We start from the raw sequence: 18,385 nt of genomic DNA on the forward strand, positions 1-18,385 counted from the left end.
CATTCATCGACAAGGTTGTGGCGTTTTGATAGGTTGCTTCATTGAGTTATTTCACACTCACACTTAGCAGCGTATCTGTCCCTGGTTTGCATCCCATGTTTTCAGAGTTTTCACATTAGCAAGGCATCCATGGGACGCAGAGCCGCTGTCAGTCCGGGTTATCCCCGATTTTTCTCACTGCGGACATACCGCGAATTTTCCCATAATCCGCTGCCAACTCAATGCTGATCCGATAAATCCCAGTGTGAACACTTTTGTCCCTTTTTTGCTTCTCTCTCCCCCCGCTAAGTCTTGTCGTCGGAAGCTGATTGGTCTGCATCTCCAGCTCCCCAAATGCTTCGTCCGCCATTTTTTCCCCGCTACCTAAACATTTCAGCGGTACATCTCCATTGGTGCCATCTCTATTCTTCTCTCCCCGTCTTTTGCATCCTGATAAGTTCGTGTTACGCGCCTCACATTTCCAACCCCCCCCTTAAAAAAATGTTTGCCTAGCGGTGAGCGATTGTGGTCATGATGAACCAAACGTTTCAGTGACAACCCCTCTCCACTCAAAACTCTCTGCATTTTGACAATTCAATCAGGAACCACCATCGACATTTTCCAGTAATGAAAAATAAAATTGGCCATAACGTTTCTGCGTTCTGTGGATGCAAAGGTGCATTGAGACATCTCCACTTGTGTGTTCTACATATTTTGACTCTTGACTCCTTTTTTCGGGATGGGAATGGGGTTGGGGCAGTGGGTGGTGCCCTCAAACGAGGTTCAAACTCACCCCTTCTGGGATCACGTGATTTTTGTGGACCAATGGGGTGCCATTATTTGCTGGGCGGGAAATTCAACTCCTGCGATCTGTGCCACCTCCGTGCACTGCTCAACGGTTGCTCAAGGAAATGGCTGCACTAAAACCAACCAGTGGGAGAGGGGTCTCCTGGAGGGAGAAGGAGACATTGGACCTCATTGAATTTTGGGGTGAGGAGAAGGTGCAAGAGGCACTATTGCTCTGTCACAGGAACATTGATGTTTTCGAGCGCATCTCAGAGCAGATGGTGGCGAGAGGCCATGCAAGAACCGCACTCGAATGCCGGACAAAAACAAAAGCTTTGAGACAGGAGTACAAGAGGGTCGCGGCACACAATGGAAGATCGGGAAATGCCCCTGCAACATGCCCTTTCTATGCACAGCTTGCAAGAATTTTCAGAGGGGATGCAAGCATACGGCCACAAAGGGTGGCAAGAAGTCTTAACCTGCAGTCGGTGAGCAATGCCGACCCCATGGGGGAAGATCGGTCGAACCATGGCGTTCCCGCTCCATGGGAGGGATCAGAGGAACTATTCACACATCCAATGGTCACTCTACATCTTCAGGCGGTCCCCGCTTCCACTCCCAATGATTCAGGTGAGCATGCAGTTTTGACCGACATGACTGGTCCTTGGTTGGGGTGGGTTCGCTGTGCCCTCCAGTGTGCCCCGCCTGGGCAGAACTTTCCCGGAGTCTCAGGGGCATTTTTTCCTTCTGCTTAGGATTTCGGGGATATGCTCAACGGATTGATTGTGTTTGGGTTATCACTGCAGGAGAGGGATGAGGCGCAAGTGGGGGGGCATTTCCCTGATTTAACTTTTGTGCGTGGAAGGATGTGTTGTTTATTCTGCCTATGGGGACGTATAACCAATATTGTGGAAATCCGCTTCTCAAGGCAAGCTAGCGGTGGGAAACGTTGTTTTTTACTGGGGCTGGCGCAGGTTTCAGCAGAGAAGGGCTCTGTGAAAGGAGAGGGGGACTTCACCTTGATCAGCAATGTGCAAGGTATCCCAAAGGTGGTTGGGTTATCTTCCACCAAGCATTAATCCACACCTGACAATGGTCTGTAACGTCACCTCCCTTTTTCCCCCCCCTGGAGAACCATGGTACATTAACTGTTTACCAGCCTATCACTTGTTTTCAATTACTGCAGGTTCTTCCACAGAACAAGAAACATCAATCGGAGAAGCCCCCCCAATGGACATGACCGATCCAGAGGATGAAAATGCCGCAGACGGTAAGATGCAGATAGAGTGGGGTGCTTGTGGTCAACAATCAATGCTGCCCTCCCAATGAGCCCTGGTATGCTCCGCTCCATGAGAAACATGGCTATAGTCTCAAAATAATTATCTGTTTGTGGGGGTTGGGCTACCATGGAAAATATTGGTGTAAACATCGTTCTGCTGATGTCAAGAAGACTTCTGTGAGCATGAATGAAGAAGATCAACTCATTCATTTTACAACCAAATCTTTTATTTCCAAGATCCAGATTTAACTCAGATAGAGGAGTTCCCGGAGGTGACAGGACAGGGTGCAGAGGATCCGCAAGGTAGGAAAGAGCTGAAATTGTGACCTCCGGAAACTCCTTTGTAACTACTACTTGCATAACCACTGTCCTTTCCAACAGGAGATCTGAACAATCCACCAGCAGTGGAACAACCGCAGGTCCCCACGGCACAACTGTCTCCTGCTACACGCTTAGAAAAGGCGCGCACCAGAACCAGGCGCGTCTCTGTCCTCACCAACGTTGCAGAGAGAATGCTATCTCAGGCACAGAGGGAGGAACAAAACAACAGAAAGGAACGTGGAGAAATTCTGGAGGCAACCAGCCATTGGCGTGCAGCCATGGAATCAGAGACAAGATGGCACGAGGACATTATCAGGGAGGCAAGAGAGGATCGTAGGGCTTTTATTGAGGCACAGTCACAAAATATGGAGGGGCTTAATAGGGCTGTCGGTGCCCTCAGCTCCTTGACTGAACTCTTTGTCAGGGAGCAAAGAGCAGGCCCGGTTGCAGAAACTTCCCAAAATGCCAACAGCAAAACACGCGATAACGATCATGATAAGGCACCACTAAGAAAAAGGGCTCGGATCATTAAAAAGAGAGAAAGATATGATCCATCCCTCTGAGCCCCACATGTTTTTCCGGTGCAGCATTTGGGTTGGAATCTGCATATCACACGTATCATTGCTGTTGAAATTATGTTTGTCACAGCTGTAATTGTGTTTTTCGATGTTGGCGAGGGGTTGACAATGGCCATTGAAAAAAATTGTTTTTTGTCTCCCACCGCAATCCAGGTGCGGTTTGCCAGATCTATTTTTTGACCACGGTTGTTTGAAATGTTGACCCATGGGAGAAACTACACAGTTTTAAATTTGTTTTTTATTCTTTTCAAAACTTGAAAGATTACATGTGAGGCATCATATGGACACTTAACTAACATGCATGTTAAATAAATCTTTTCTACATCTCCTTAAACCTTGACAGCACATTATCAATGTCGGACCTCAATTTCTTGTTCTCCTCATTCAAATTCCTCACATTGTTTTCTAGCTTCTTCACCAAGGCCTGCAGGCTGTCCATCCTTCTGTTGGTTTTCTTTGCTGTGGAAACAAAAGGTGTAAGCGCAGAGTGGCCACTTCTGTGTTCACAAACGTAGTAAGTCATTGATGGTTACTTACCGCAGCTGAGGCATGTTCCCACTGCCTTGTGAACAGTCTCCAGTATCTCAAGGGGCTGTTCCCTTGCCAAAGATGAAGAAGGCACATTTACAGTGTGTAGTGGACACCACGCTTGAATGCATTCCTCACAGGGGTCACCTGAAAAGGGGGTTTGGAGAACTTGATTTAATTTTGTTCATTGTCATTACAGAGCACGTGTTTAACATGTGGCAGAATGACGGTGTAGTTAGTTCCATTTGTGTACCTGAATGCTCAGTCAGCTGTTCTGGAGGAATCACTGCTTGCTGAGGTGTGACTTCTTCATTGAACTCGGAGCAGTTTCCCTCTTCTTGCTTCACTGCCTCAGAACTGGGTTGCAAGGCCATTTCATCCATTGGCACGGTCACCTCTGAGCCTGTTTCCTCCGTGGGCTCCTCCTCCCCCTCATGTCTGTATGATGTTGCTGGAGAAACACATGAAGAGAATTAAAACATCAGTAAGAGCAGTATTGATGAAATGTTATGAACAAGGAATTCTGACTAATTCAAAAAATGGGGCAAGGGAATGTTGAAATGCTGATCACCCTAGGCAACCGATGCTGTATCATGTGTAGGGATTTAGGGAATGCCGTTTAGATTAGAAGGCCGGTTTGGGATCTTGGGCAGGGAGGGGGGGGAATACCCATGGAGGAATGATAAGGGCTGAGGTGTGTGGAATGCTGTTTTTACTTACCGCACAGTAGCCAAGTCATCTTTAAGAGAACACATTAAAAATATGTGCCGACATAAACCATAAACCTTTCCCAAAGAACAGAAACAAAACAACTTTTAAACATGGTGGGATAGTCTTCAAGGACAGGGCACAGTCCCAGTGCCGTTCAGTGCCACGTGTTCCTGTGTTCCATGTGCTGATCCCAACACAGCATGCCTGTTCTGGGGTTTTTCCTTGAAAACTTCCATCCAACATTCCTCTCATTCAGGAAATTGGTGCCTTGTACCAACATACATTTCCATCTTAGTGAGGGGATTGGGATGGGTGAGGGGGGGGGGGAAGACCCGGTGTTTGATGATGGTGCAAGGGGGGCCCCATCTCACTTAAAGCATGGTGAAAACATTTTTAGAGGTGTGCCTTCACAAAATAAACATCCCACAGTACTTCATTTACCTTCATGGTGGCGATCCTCCCAGCGTGGTCTCCCAGCAGCTATCCACAAACGCATCATTGAGTGATGGTGTGGGATCCGCCCGCTGCAGCTTGGGATGCCTTGGCATGCCGTAAGGGATGCCATGAACTCGCATTTCAGCCTTTTAAATTTGGTCCTGCACTGGTTGGCATTTCGGCTATAACCAGCATCAGTCAGCTTCCTAGCAATGGCATGGTACGCCCCCCTGTTGCGCTGGTGTGCGCTCGACATAAAATCGGCTGCAAAACCAAGACGCAGAACAATTTTCAGAAGCAGGGACACCTCCTCAAATTGCCAAAAGGTGCCCCTAGTTCTCCGTGGTGGCATGTCTATTTCCTGTAGTCCTGGGTTCCCCGGTCGAAGAGGCCAATCCTGATTTGTCAGAGACATCATATTCCGACCCAAATAAACGTCTCTGATTGGCTGTGTCAGGGTTAATCATTGCGAGCAATTTTTTTTCCAAAAAAAAAATTCCGCCAAAATAAAGGTTGGCCATTTCTACAGACAGCATGAGTGCAGGGGCGAATTCAAATACAAATGTTTCCCACCTTCGCCGAAATGCTTGATAAGGAAGAAAAGGTTCATGCGTACATCGGATTGCTGAACAATGCAACTCAAAACATGAGCTGGAAATATTTCGGGGATAATAGTAGGGGTGTGCAGGGGACGCCTGTCTCAGCTGTATATATTTGGTTTTAAGAATCAGGAATTCTTGTCAGTATTTGGGGAACACTGACACGGAAAGACACCACAGAACCAGCTTACTGGCTAGAATCTCGATTCCGAAACCTTCTGCCAGAGTTAGCAGAGCTTGGGGCGGGGGGTTTCCGACCAAATCCAACACAAACCGTTGGAGACCTTCCCTTCCGTCTCCACATGAATTTCATAAAGATTTTACGGACTCCAAAACAAGGTGCCCCATTCTTCAAACAATATCCATGTTTCTATATGGAGAAAAAGGAATTCATCTTCCCAGGTAGTTCAGGGTGGCCTTTTGTAATCAAAATGCTGCCAACTTTCATGGTGCCTGCTCCCACCTGTCCTAACTTCCTCTAACATGGTTCAGGCAGATGCCGGTTGGGTGGTCCTTTTAATGGACTCAAAAATATGTTGTTCTTGGCACCCTCTTTCTCCATCATCTCCCACGTTGAAAATAAGAGAGGCTGGTCGTTCTGGGGTTAGGAATAGTGCATGAAAGATGCCCAGTAACATCAGGGGAACGTTTCCTACCTGTCCTCCAACCCCCCAAGCAAGCACCAAGGCAAACCAACCTGGAGGGGGGGGCATTTGGTTCCACCTCGAAGGGCGGTTCTCGTGCCACACAACTTCGTGCCTTTAACTGTGCGGTAGACCAGACACCGTCTACATTGGTGGTGGGGGAGAACACCAAAGGGCATCTGGAGAGCTGGGTGTGATTCCCCACTCCTCCGCTTGAAGACAGCTGGGTCACCCTGGCCGAGTCACAGTTCTTTGGAGCTCTCTCAGCAACACCCACCTCACAGGGTGACTTTTTTGGGGGAATAATAACAGTTAGTAAACCGCTCTGAGTGGGCATTAGGTTGTCCGGAAGGGCGGTATATAAATCGAATGCTATTATTATTATTATAGGGGAAAATAGGGCACAAGTCACTTCACCTTACAGAACAACCCAAAACACAATTGCTATAAGAAAGGATTTTTTATGTCACTTGTTTGAATATAAAAACCGGTGGGTGCAGACCTAAGGCCGTGACAGCATTCCCTCAACCAGAGAGATAACACTACGTAATTCACACACAATAATCCCCCGATCAAAATTGCTGGCAGAATTTGTGCATGCTATTTGTGTTATTTGGTGTTGTAGGCTGCTTTCGTGTCCTGTTGTGCCCACCAAATGGGAACCTGAAAGACCTTAAAGAAATAATTTTTTTTATTTCCCGTGATAGAGTTCGGTTTAATTCTGCACAGTATGGTTAGTTGTGTTATGTACTGCCTGTGTTATGTCTCACACTGTCCTTCTCAATTTTAGTTTGAAGGAGAGAATGGTTTTTTTATAATAGAGTACTTTGGTGTGTAGTTGTCATTTTTCCTTTGTTCTGTAGGTGGTTCCCATCGCAGGGAACACTGTGGAAGTGTGACGTTGGGGGAGGGTGTTTGTGGATCTGATGCTGTTTCACACGGATAAGCTAGCATTCAACAGTGTGCTGACCATCTTGGCACCCCTGGGCTGTGCAATGATGAACCCTTTTTTTCACTTTCCCTCTTTGTGGAAACCCCTCCTGCTCACTTGATGCCCACCGAACAGAACATTTCTTACCATGATGTTATAAAAATTTATTTCAAAACAGGAATGGAACAATGAGAATTCACTCATTAGATCATCATTGAATCTCTAAACAAAGCTTTCTAACAAACCATGTTTCATAGGAATCCAGCACTTGCAACTGAATGCATGACACATCCAATCAAGGCAAAACCAACAAGAAACATTTTTTGAAACCGTGAGTCCAACCTCTGAACATGCAACAATCGTTTCTTAGTTCAACCACAGATTTTTTCACAATCAGACTGAAGAGCTTTTTATATTGTTAGATTTCTCTGTTTCGAAACATGTGGCGTGCAAGGGCATCGCGCACCAACTTCCCCTCCTCCCGGTGCCTTCTGTCTCCCACAGGGAGTTCAAGAGATTCCTCATCCACCTCCACAGGCCTCACGGGAGAATCATCCTCTGGAATGCCATGACCTTTCAATTCACAAATGTTATGTAGCACCACACACGCGGTAGCTATGCAGGTCACATTCTCCTCCGCAACCATAAGCTGTGACCTCAAACACCTCCAGCGCCCCTTCAAACGTCCGAAACATCTTTCCACTATGGTCCTAGCTCTGGTGAGGCAGCGGTCAAAGTATGCTTCTGCGGGAGTGTGGGGCCTATTGAAGGGCTTCATCAGCCACCTTCTCATGGGGTAGGCTGCATCAGATATGATGAGTGGTGGCACGGTTACACCCTCTATTGTAAGACTGGGGTTGCCTGGCACAAACACCCCCGCATCCATTGCCGTACAAATTGCAGAATTCACAAAAACAAAGGCGTCATGGTTCCGCCCACTCCAGCCAACCTCTGCATCAATGAATCTTCCAGTATGGTCCACCGTGCCCTGGATGAGAATGGAATTGAATTTCTTGCGGTTGATGTACTCCCGTCCACGGCCTTTAAATTTGCAAATGGCAACATGGGTGCCATCAACTGCACCAATGCAATGAGGAAAGCCAAGTTTCTGAAATCCAGACATAATCTGCAATGAAAGAGAAAAAAACAAGATTGCTGTTAGAGAGAATCCCCTCTTTCTCCCACCGCCTATATTCATAATCTTCTCACTACAGCGCTGAGGCAGTCTCACATCTCCAGAATCCAGAGGAGTTAGCCGTAGTCTGTACTAGTGAAATAAAAAAGAGTACAGTAGAACCCTCAGCACTTGCAAATTTTACTGTAGCTCAAGCTTTTGAGAATCACAGTTCGCTTGTTCAAACGCACAAGAAAAAAGGGAACCGCGACTCTCGAAAGCTCATGGCACGATAAAATTGGTTTAAAGGTGCAGCTCATTGCCTACATGTCAGCAACATAGTTTTTTGTGCTTCAAATTGTAATCTTTGACCAGTACAGTTTGAATGGAGACTGTTACTCTGGGAGATGAGTGCGTACTCACCCTCGCCACATCAGGTCCAAGGCACACGACTCTACTGAGTAGCTCCAATTCTATCGCCAAGCAGACCTCCAAGACGATTCCTGCCACTGTTGAAATACCCACTCCGAATTGGTTCATGCATTGACGGTAAGTCGAACAGTTGGCAAGATACCAAAGTGCTATGGCGACTCTCATCTCCACAGAGATTGGATTGCGAAGTCTGGTGCGCTGACGGGAAAGACGGTGCCCTATGGAATGAACCAATTCATTGAAAGTCTCCCTGGTCATACGAAAATTTTCAATCCACAGCTGGTCATCCCATATGGCAGTGACGAAATTGTCCCACCAGTCCCTGCTACGGGGATAAATCCAGTAGCGACGGGGGACTCTGATTCCGGCTACAGCGAGAAAACGTGCTCTGTTCATTGCTGTTCTCCTTGTTCTCCATAAAGGCGGAGGTATGCACCTCAGTGCAAGTGATTTCCTAAGCATTCTCCTTCTTCTAACCACTCGCATCCAGTAACTGTTGCAGGCATCGATCGATCGCTGAATATAGATAAAGATGATGTGAAGCAAGGCCAGTGCCAATGCTCGGACCGCAGACATAATTCAGCAGAATAAAATCGGGCTCAAAAAATCCTCCGCAATTCCAAAGTATGCCGTGAGAGAAATGTGTTCACAAGAGTGGAGAACGCACAGTTCCAAGGAAAACTCCCGCCCAAGTTGGCCAGCCTATCATCGTGGCCACATTTTTGGCGGGAGAAAAATCATGACTTCCTAGAGGGGAGGAAGGACATTTGCTAGGGATAGTTGTGCTTGTGTCTTTTAGGGCAAAGAGCATAGAGTAGACTTGCAGGAGCAGATTGACCAGTTCTTCCACTCAAATGTCGAACTAAAGCGATGACTACACATGTGATGGAGCAAAATTAAGAGGGGCGGATTACAGTGGATTGATGTGTTGACCCCCTCCCCAGTCCAGTTTTCCTGACTCTGAAACACCTATCAGAAAAAAAAAATAGCGGTATGTATGTTTTGTGAAGTAGCGCTTTGTTTTATTAAAAAAAAAGTACTCGGTCCCGTTTTTTTCAAGCACAAGGAATGCAGTCAGTCTAAAGCGTTGTGTGATTCTTTGCCCTGTCAATTTGCACACGCACCACTGTCTTGTTCGGTTCCCACAATTTCTTTCCCCTTTACTAGTCACGTGATGGAAAAGAACTCGAGTTTCACGTTCATCCATCCACGAAAGAGTAAAAAACGGTGCGGTAGGGTAGGAAATCTTGTCCTAGATTTTTTTTTAAAATGGTTTATCTGTGTTCACCACGAATTAAACAAAATTACACTTCAATGTCACAGTCACAAGTCCACACGCTTCTGAGAAATTATCATAAGCCTCTACTTGATCTGTCCACCAAAATAAATTTTTACTTGAGAACATTCCATGTTTTTGGCGGGCACTAAGACGATTGGCTAAAATCGTTGAGGGGGCGGGCGGATGAAATGGGAGACCAATCACTCTTGAGAGAACTTTTTGGAATTTGTGTGTGGCGCAGTTCACTTGGTGCAAAATGATTTCCCGGCGTCATGGAAATGTCTGGGAAGTGGAGGAGGTATCTCTTCTTCTGAGGGTTGTTCGGAGGAGTGGGCATGCATCTCGGTTAATGGCCAGCACGCAATCAAGCAACCGCGGCATCTATCGATTTCTTTCAAGAGTGCTACGCAGTCGCGGATTTCATCGAACGGCCAACCAGTGTCGAAGCAAATTCCAAAAACTGAAGTCCGATTTCATTTCATCAATGGAGGCACTGCAATGCATTCCTAGAAGCAGTCGTAGAATTAGGGTGCACAACGCGATGATGCTAATCTGGAAGGCGGCAGGGAGGCCTCGATGTCAAGAAAGACCTCATGATGGTGAGTTTTTTGAACCCCCCCCCCCGTTCCATGGCGGACCATGCAAGTCCCCCATGTTTAATGACACCTTTTTAGTGGCATGTTCTCAAAGAGACTTCATTCCTCATTAACAAATGGGTGTTTTTTGAAGTCAACCTTCTGTTTGTCACGCTCTAAGTTTAATCTTCGAATTATTTGTCACGATTGGAAAGCCATAGAGTGTTCTTAGAGAAATACCATCTCCTCAAAAGCATCTTTCATGTTAATATGCAATTCCCCCGGTCACCACTTTTATGCTATGCATCCTGTTTGATCCCCTTAACTGAATGCCTGGATCATAAAAAGCAAAGTAAGTAAAGGGAAACATTATCAGGGCGATCATTCCGTTTTTTACCATTGTTCAAATGATTTTTCATTTCAGAGATTATCTGTGAAAGAGCAGTCAAGATTGAAGAAACTTCATCTGAGGATGATGAGAATTCAGAAACTGTTGCAGTGGAATCATCAAGTGCAGCAGAATCTGATGCGCAAGCCTATGCACCTCTTGGAGTGACAACTGAAGACCCAGCAAAGATCAATACAGCAGCATTTCCTCAAGGTAAGTTTAACTTTTTATGTGATTGTTAGCTTACTAGAGTTTACCCATGGCAAACTAATTCAAAAACCATCGACAGGATTCTTAGGAAGTCATGAACTCCAAACACAGCCACCATTTTTAATTTGTTTTTTGATCCGTCATCAGATCAGAAATTGGTGCAATTTTAAAAATTTGCTTTCTTGTCCAAGTACTTTGAGAAGTGAGTGGTGTATTCCATGTACCAATAACAAGATCATTAATTGGAATTCTGCTGTATTAAATCACTAGCTTCAGAGAGAGAAAGAACAGATGACAGTGGATCTCATCGCCTAGAAACTGAAGAAACCGTAATCGTTATATCTTCCGGCAATAGTCACGAAGAAGCAACTGATGACATGACTGCTCCTGAAACCATAATGCCCGGAGATGTATCTCCACAACTGAGTACCTCAGGTAATTTTTTGTGTGGTTCACACGTGCCATCAAGAGCTGCTCTGAAAATTGTGGGATTGCATGAGATTCTGCAGGAATGAATGGCCATTATTTTGCCAATCAAAGCACTATTGCCTGGGCAAAAAACCATCAAGGTAACCAGATCCACTCTCAGCTAAAACAAAACATATTTGTTCTCCATGATGACTCCTTTGAAGGTGAGTGGAGTACAACTAACACCTTGTCAACGTTTCTTGAGTGGTACGTGAAGTGAACACGATCTCTTGATATAGCTCTCATCACTAGAAAACAATTTCAGCCTTTATTTTTCAAGGGTGTTTAGCAGTGTTCCCATTATCTTGTTTCCTTTGTTTTTTCCTGTGCCTAAGGCTGTTATCTTCTGCGCGGTTTCTCCGGCAGAAAAAATTGTCTCTGTATCAGCAGTCCAAAGTCTTCATAACCCAAAGTGGTGACTTATCTTCCATCCTTCATCATCGTGAATGTAAACAATGCCCAACATGTGGTGATGAGGAGATCAGTTCATTCCTTGAACAAAACACACTGCGGCTCTGAAGATGTCAAGCCTAGGCTCAAACTACAGCCTTGCCAACACTTGCACAACCTTCAGATGTGGGATTCCTCTGGAAATTTCTAACAAAACCTTTTCTCTTTCTAGCTTCTTTAGCAACACACAGTGGTGCCGCAGTGAGAAAGTATGCCATGAGCGCTGAGCACAAACTTCACATAATTGTGGAAACAACTTCTTCTGATGCTGAGGATGAGGACAGAAACGCCGTTGAGGAAGGCAGAACCGAGGATGCAGAGGGAACTCCAGTTCTCTCATTTTCCCCAGGCACGTTTTAGCTATGCCACATTTGAGTGGAGTTACATTTTTCGCTGATTTATTTTGCTGGGTGACACTTCAATATCTGCCTAAAATATTGACTGACTTGAATTTTGCAGGTGATACTTCAGCGGGAGGTTTGCGTGACATGATGCCAAATAAAGACCAATCCGCTGATATTGGCGAGATCTATCGTAGTATGCGGGGAATACAATCTCTATGTCTATCAAGAAGTAAGTATGACTATTCCAAGGAAAACTTGAGGCAGAGTTTGGTGTGGTGTTTCTGATCACGCGGCTCAGATCAGGCGCGACAGTACCAATCCCACATCACGTATGGAAGTCAGTAGGGAAACATTCACCGAGTCATTGATATGTGGATTCATAGATCCAGATAAGTCATCAGTTGTAGTCTGTGGTCACATAATCAAATAGTGTCCGTTCAAAACTATTGACATAACCGATGTAATTGAAGCACATTTCATGAATCACTGGACTATTTGGCAGATGCAAGTAGGCACAAAGGATACATTTTTCATAGGTTTTGAACGCGTGGTGGGTGCAGGGTGGATTCAAACAACTCCTTCCAATATGTGGATGCAAACATCTCCTCCTGGTATGCAGATCAGTCCATCCCTGTAATGGGTCATAGGAGTGGCCACGTTAGTCTGCGGTTGCAGAATAAAAGAGACTCCTCCGGCACCTCCGAGAACAACCACTTCCAATGTTGCGGATTCCTTTGATAACCAGGGCTCTCCCCACCAGATAAAGTTTGACAAAGAGAACTGTGAACACCAAAAGCCAAAATATCGGCTTTCGTGGAACACACATCTCTCCGTCAGATGCGTCCAGTGGTGAGAGCTATGTTTCTCCACAGATTTTGCTGCATTAGTTTCAGTTGGTCTGGGAGGTGAGGCCATACTCTTTTGCAATTTGCAAACATGTAGTTATAGCTTGGCTTCCATGTACCTTATCATGGGCAAAATGATCTCAATATCATAAGAATATGGTTGCATTGGCATATCAGATGGAAATGTAAGCATCTACCCCACAGTGTCCACTCCTTTTATGCACCTAACCATTATCTTTTGACCCACTATGCAACGTACAAAGAGCGCAACTCATAACGACAACTTACGCTTAAATTAAATGGGTCAGTATCAAGGGTACAACTGGACTCTGTTTGATTTTGTTCTCTGGAGCCATCTCAACACCACCAACCGTACCTGGTGATTGTTTTGTGGATATTTTCAAACCTTTAAAAATGCAAGGAATGGCCTTCAAGTTTTCCACAAGGATTAAAAAAAATTGTTTGTCACTGGTGTAGTTTTGATAACCGCAAAGTTCTCGCAATGTCGAAACCCATCTCTTTATGAAGAACTAAATTTTTTTGCTGTTTCTCAACAGTGGGAAGATACCATGAAAGAATATGCCGATTGGAGAGAAACAATAGAAGCCTTCACAAAGAACTGAGTTCTCTAAAGAAAAAGGTTTCTGCACTTGAGCGAGGTCATCGCAGCTCAGGATCAGAGCAATCAGGAGATGACAAGAAGAATTAGCCAGTGTTATGTCAGCTTGAAGAATGTTTAAGCAATCTTTTACTTTGTTTCAGAAAGAAAAAAAATGTATGTTTAAAAATAACGTAATGGAAGGAAAGATTACAATTGACAACTCTCACATGTCAATTATTTCCAGTGCTTTATGAATCATGTTGAAGTTGTTTGCAATGTGGATAATAATTTCTCATGAACAGCAAAAGCAAGATCTTATTTTCATTTTTTTCTAATCGCTGTGTGGTTCTAATGTCATGCAAAATTGGAATTTTGAATCAGTGACAAGATTTTTGTTCCTTGGTGTTGGGAAGTCTGTGTTATTTGTTTCTGATAAATAAATCTGTTTTCAATGTTAAAAAATAAGACATTGTGTGTGTTAAACGTTGTTATGGACTGAGAATTTTTCAGAGGTGTCCCCGCAGCTCACGAGCAATCTATTTATTATGCTTGACACTTAACATCTATCATGGCTCGGTTTCAATAGTTGACAAGGCCGTATGTGTCTGTGATGGGTAAACATGAGAACACCTCAAGATGTTAGTTAATTGCAGCAGTTAGGCAACCACCCCACCGGTCCCTATCTTGGGGAAAAATTGAAAAAGATGCCCCACAGAGTCATTCATAACATAGGTTTATGTTGTTTCCTGAACTATCAGTCCAGTGGAGCAAGCAAACATGGAACAGTTGTAAAGGTGAAAATCTATTGACATACTGTTACTGCATGACAGAAATCCAGGGAGAAGCCGCAGCTTGCAGCAGACTCTAGAACCATAAGTTGACAGACCCACACGTCACCTCCCCTGGCATCCTCATCTTGAATTTATCCACATGGTCAAAAGAAGCCTGTTCCCCTGATCACACTAGATGCAATAGCATCTTTCATGTTGTGGATCAAGTCACATAGCAGAAACAAAAAGAGGACCCACAAGTGACAAAAGGCACAGATGGAACCAATGGTCATATGACATGCTGCTTCGATGCAGGAAGTGGGAAAGCAATTCTTGAAGCATCTCTGCCTCAATGCTGTCAAGTGGACTTTTAAGCTGTCTGTCGTGTGGCAGAACGCACAGTCTGCTGCATTTCACATTGTAACATGAGGATCAACAACCTTGGTCCCATCTGTGCCGTTTGTCAGCTGACGTTCCATGTCCACTGGTAGTAAGAACTGACAGATGACTTGGTCATTAGCCACCCCCCCTCCCCCTTTCTGGGCAGAGTGGGCAGGAGAAGGTGGTTGAAAGTATAACTTCTAGGTGGGAGGGAACAAATATGAGACGTTCCACCACACGGGGTATAAATGCGTTATTGCTGGGACATTCTCCCCAAAAGCATCCAACAGGAGTTGAATGAATGGCCTGTTTGATGAACCCAGCTCACCAGGAGCATTACGGGGATGATCCGCAGACACACTTTTCAAGGTCCTCTGAATAAGTAACCAGGATCATATTTAAACCTTGGTCGCTGTACTGTGATGTCTGTGTTCAGCATGCACTCACACACTTTTATTGGGCGCCTGCAACTCACGTATGAATCCCACCCGTGACCCAAATTAAACGAGCAACCATGCACGGGGGACTCCTCTCAGCTAGATTCCACCTCTGTATTAAAGGTGGGGTTAATGAGCTCTCTTTGGCAAGAGGGGCACTAAGCTAAAGAACGGCGCGCCTAAGAAGACAGCGGCTATGGCTGGGAAAACAGAATAAAGCGTAGGAAGAGAAAACTCAAACCCTTCTCTAGCTTGCCTGCTGACGCCGCAGGCGCGGTATTTAAAAAAACCAAAAAGAAACCCCCAGCGAAACGTTTCCACGCATGCGTGCTTTTTTGGATAGTTTTGTTTTTTAATTGAGAGCCCGGAAATTCCGCGGCTAAGACGGGGTATCTCTGGTAATGTGAAAAAAATCTCGGGAGGCTGATTCGGGGATTAGTACAAGTGTGAAAGGACAGGGGGGAAATCCGCAGCCACCTCCATCGGCGTGACTTCTACTTGACAGCGCGGTAAACACCGAGTGTGAAATATCTCTTTGTATTCCTTCCTAACCATGCAATACAGCGCAATCAGCTTTTTGTTCCATGTGCATTCTCACATAGCCCAACTGAGTTGTACAATCCCCCCTCATCCTTACTTCTTAAATGCTTTGCTAAGCAGGAAATTGTTTGAACAGACCATTCAATCAGTCACAAATCATATAAATCAGTCATAAATAAATGCTGAGTTTTAATTGGGCATGGATCCTTTTGGAGGGGGGACAGGGCTGTGAGCCCAGTTTCCCCATACTTGGGGATCCTCTTAAGGGATCTTGGGGGTGAGGCATTGCAGGGACAAGTCCAGTTGGGGGCTGTTGGGGCATGCTCACCCCCAGGTGGTAGGGGATCCATGCAGAGGTTTGCACCCATGCAAATCCCACAGCCTGTCATTCTATGGTTTCCCCCTTTAGCAGGTGGCCTGAAGGGGTGAGGCTGGCAGGTAGGTCAGCCAATGCTTGGATCCATGCCCTATGCAGTGGCAAGATTCCGTAAGCTATGAATCAAGAAAGCTGTGGCCTTTTTTAACCCAACAAGTTGTATCTGTGCCGCCTGCACTTGCCCCCTCGCCCTTCAACGCTGTACCCGCAAAATAAAATCCTACCTTTTGGACTAAATATTCTCCATTGATCTTCGTGGCTTCTGATTGATTTGAATCTGTAACATCAATGCACATGCACAATTCTGCAAAAAGCAAACAAACAAATCTGTTCGGCAGATTTTATGACTGTTTGGTGCAGATTGGACAGTGTGGCAATCCGTTCATGTCTAATCAACACCTTTGAACATGATGAGTTCAACTGTGGAACACATGTGTGCCAAAAATTCTAGCATATCTATTGTTACCAGAACTGCTATTTTAATGGGGGAATTAGCTTGCAGTCTGGATTTAAATTAGTGCGGGACCTTGACCAGCTATACCAGTCCTTCTTTCAGAACACTCGTGCAATAAAGAGGCGAGACTAATACAGATAAAACGTGTTTTACTAATAGTGTTGCGTATGCCTAAAATAATACACACAACCAAGGTACATACAGAGAACTAAGAAATAAAGAGTTGGAAAGATAGAGCTGGTTGCATTATCAGGAGAACCCACTTGAGATCGATGGAACTGGGTATACTCACCTGGTCACGGTGTGGAAGAAAGATGTAGCAGCGAAGCATGATGGTATCTAATGCCTGCACTAGACCCGTGGAGAGAGGCAGCGGAGGTTCGGGATAGGAATGGCACGCGCACCTCATGGCCAGGGAGGCCGGCTTAAATACCCCAAAACGTACCCTGGGGCAGGTGCCAGAAAGTTAGGGCAAAAGGGGAACAAAGGCTTGATGGCTCTACAACTACCCTAGATGGGCCACTTTAGTATCTAATTGTGTGATAGTGACACCTCGGGAAAAGGGGACAAAGGAGGGGAGGGGAGTGCAGGGCGGGTTGATTGGATCAGCCAGGAAGCTGGCGTTGTCTTGATCAAAATGCCATCTTGATGGCATCAGTTCTGGAATGCGGTAGCTGCATTGAGATGCGTCCATTAGCTGTTCTGGACAGTCGGCACTTAGCTTCCATTCCGGGGTGGCTTCCGAGATATGCAGAGCAGGGTGAGGTCAGCCGCTGCGGACGTGACCAGTGGTTCCTATTTTTGCTTGCTTTCACGAAATGGCAGCCTCAAAGTAAACTGTCCAGGCTGGCTCTTTTTTTTTTTTTAATAAAATTTTTATTGGATTAGAATCATTTAATTTCACATTACAATCAATTCCCCCATTTCCCAATTTCTAACCCCCTCCCTTTCCCCCCCTTTTTGTAGATTTCCAACAGTTTTCCAACCCTTTGTCCCTTTTCCCTTACTCATTTTAAATTCATCTATCTAACAAACATATACTTTCCCTTTATTCTAAGCAATAATTCTTTAACTATTTTTAATACTCTGTACCCTATCTTTAAGGCCCTTCTTCCATATTAGACAAACAATTTGTCCCATTTTTTCATAATTTCAAATATTTCTATAAACCATAAACCTTATAAACCATACATTCATATAAGTCAACCAATTTAACTTATACTCTATATGTTACTTTTTCTGCATATCTTATCTTCATTCTGCTTTAGTTATATTTAATTATATTATTATTTTTATTCTACTTTGATTATACATCTATATAACTATCATCAAAAATTATCAATCAATTTGACCCATATATATCTTCAGGTAGACTTATTCAATTTAGTACATTATACAATTTTTACCCAAAATAGTATTAGTTAGTCAGTCAATTATAGTTAATTATTTTCTATCAATATTCTATGTATTATTCTATGTATAACAATCTAACAAGGTAGCTGCTTAGAAATTCTCATTTGCCTCTCCGCCCCCCGGTAAAATCACCCCCCTCTGCATTTTATTATATTTCAATAGTTCTCAAACTGCCACAGTTCTCCTCCCACCTCCCATTTCTTCACCAAATATTGTTTCAGCTTCTCCCAGTCTGTGTTGAACTGTCCTGGGTCAAGGTTTCTCAATTTTCTTGTCATTTTGTCCATTTCCGCCATATGCAGCAATTTGTAAATCCAATCCTCAATAGTTGGCACTTCTTGTACTTTCCATTTTTGCGCATACAAAAGTCTAGCCGCTGCTGTCATGTAAAATAACAATGTCCTGTGTTGAGCTGGAATGTCCTCCATTCCCAAGTTCAGTAGCAGGAGTTCTGGGTTCTTATTAATTTGAAATTGTAAAATCTCACTTATTACTCTTATTATTTCCCCCCAGTACT

The 18,385-nt window shown here is 44.6% G+C and overlaps 3 protein-coding genes across 3 annotated transcripts; 2 read left to right on the forward strand and 1 right to left on the reverse strand.

The window, feature by feature from the left end:
- Positions 1–720: 720 nt before the first annotated feature.
- On the forward strand, positions 721–3,053 carry LOC129334765 (uncharacterized). Its single transcript, XM_054987074.1, has 4 exons — positions 721–1,395; positions 1,952–2,035; positions 2,282–2,347; positions 2,426–3,053. The coding sequence occupies exons 1-4, from the start codon at positions 891–893 to the stop codon at positions 2,926–2,928; spliced, it is 1,158 nt and encodes a 385-aa protein (XP_054843049.1). The 5' UTR covers positions 721–890; the 3' UTR covers positions 2,929–3,053.
- Positions 3,054–7,209: 4,156 nt separating this feature from the next.
- On the reverse strand, positions 7,210–8,913 carry LOC129334536 (putative nuclease HARBI1). The gene is made up of 2 exons (XM_054986695.1): positions 8,329–8,913; positions 7,210–7,917 (listed from the first exon to the last, which is right to left on the reverse strand). Exons 1-2 carry the CDS (start codon positions 8,911–8,913, stop codon positions 7,210–7,212), a joined length of 1,293 nt encoding a protein of 430 aa, XP_054842670.1.
- A 693-nt stretch (positions 8,914–9,606) lies between these two features.
- Positions 9,607–11,321, forward strand: LOC129334884 (uncharacterized). The gene is made up of 3 exons (XM_054987252.1): positions 9,607–10,215; positions 10,616–10,792; positions 11,060–11,321. Exons 1-3 carry the CDS (start codon positions 9,873–9,875, stop codon positions 11,302–11,304), a joined length of 765 nt encoding a protein of 254 aa, XP_054843227.1. The 5' UTR covers positions 9,607–9,872; the 3' UTR covers positions 11,305–11,321.
- Positions 11,322–18,385: the final 7,064 nt, after the last annotated feature.

The sequence above is a fragment of the Eublepharis macularius genome, chromosome 8 (assembly GCF_028583425.1).
Source record: "Eublepharis macularius isolate TG4126 chromosome 8, MPM_Emac_v1.0, whole genome shotgun sequence".
NCBI lineage: Eukaryota > Metazoa > Chordata > Lepidosauria > Squamata > Eublepharidae > Eublepharis > Eublepharis macularius.

What these genes read in the sequence shown, in the direction of transcription:
- LOC129334536 (XM_054986695.1), bottom strand. Translation starts at nt 8,913, where the DNA reads ATGTCTGCGGTCCGAGCATTGGCACTGGCCTTGCTTCACATCATCTTT. An exon ending in TTGGACCTGATGTGGCGAGG is followed by an intron (nt 7,918 to 8,328) that starts GTGAGTACGCAC and finishes CTTTCATTGCAG; the next exon opens with ATTATGTCTGGATTTCAGAA.
- LOC129334884 (XM_054987252.1), top strand. Translation starts at nt 9,873, where the DNA reads ATGATTTCCCGGCGTCATGGAAATGTCTGGGAAGTGGAGGAGGTATCT. An exon ending in TCAAGAAAGACCTCATGATG is followed by an intron (nt 10,216 to 10,615) that starts GTGAGTTTTTTG and finishes TTTTCATTTCAG; the next exon opens with AGATTATCTGTGAAAGAGCA. An exon ending in TACAGCAGCATTTCCTCAAG is followed by an intron (nt 10,793 to 11,059) that starts GTAAGTTTAACT and finishes TTAAATCACTAG; the next exon opens with CTTCAGAGAGAGAAAGAACA.
- LOC129334765 (XM_054987074.1), top strand. Translation starts at nt 891, where the DNA reads ATGGCTGCACTAAAACCAACCAGTGGGAGAGGGGTCTCCTGGAGGGAG. An exon ending in TTCCACTCCCAATGATTCAG is followed by an intron (nt 1,396 to 1,951) that starts GTGAGCATGCAG and finishes CAATTACTGCAG; the next exon opens with GTTCTTCCACAGAACAAGAA. An exon ending in GGATGAAAATGCCGCAGACG is followed by an intron (nt 2,036 to 2,281) that starts GTAAGATGCAGA and finishes TTTATTTCCAAG; the next exon opens with ATCCAGATTTAACTCAGATA.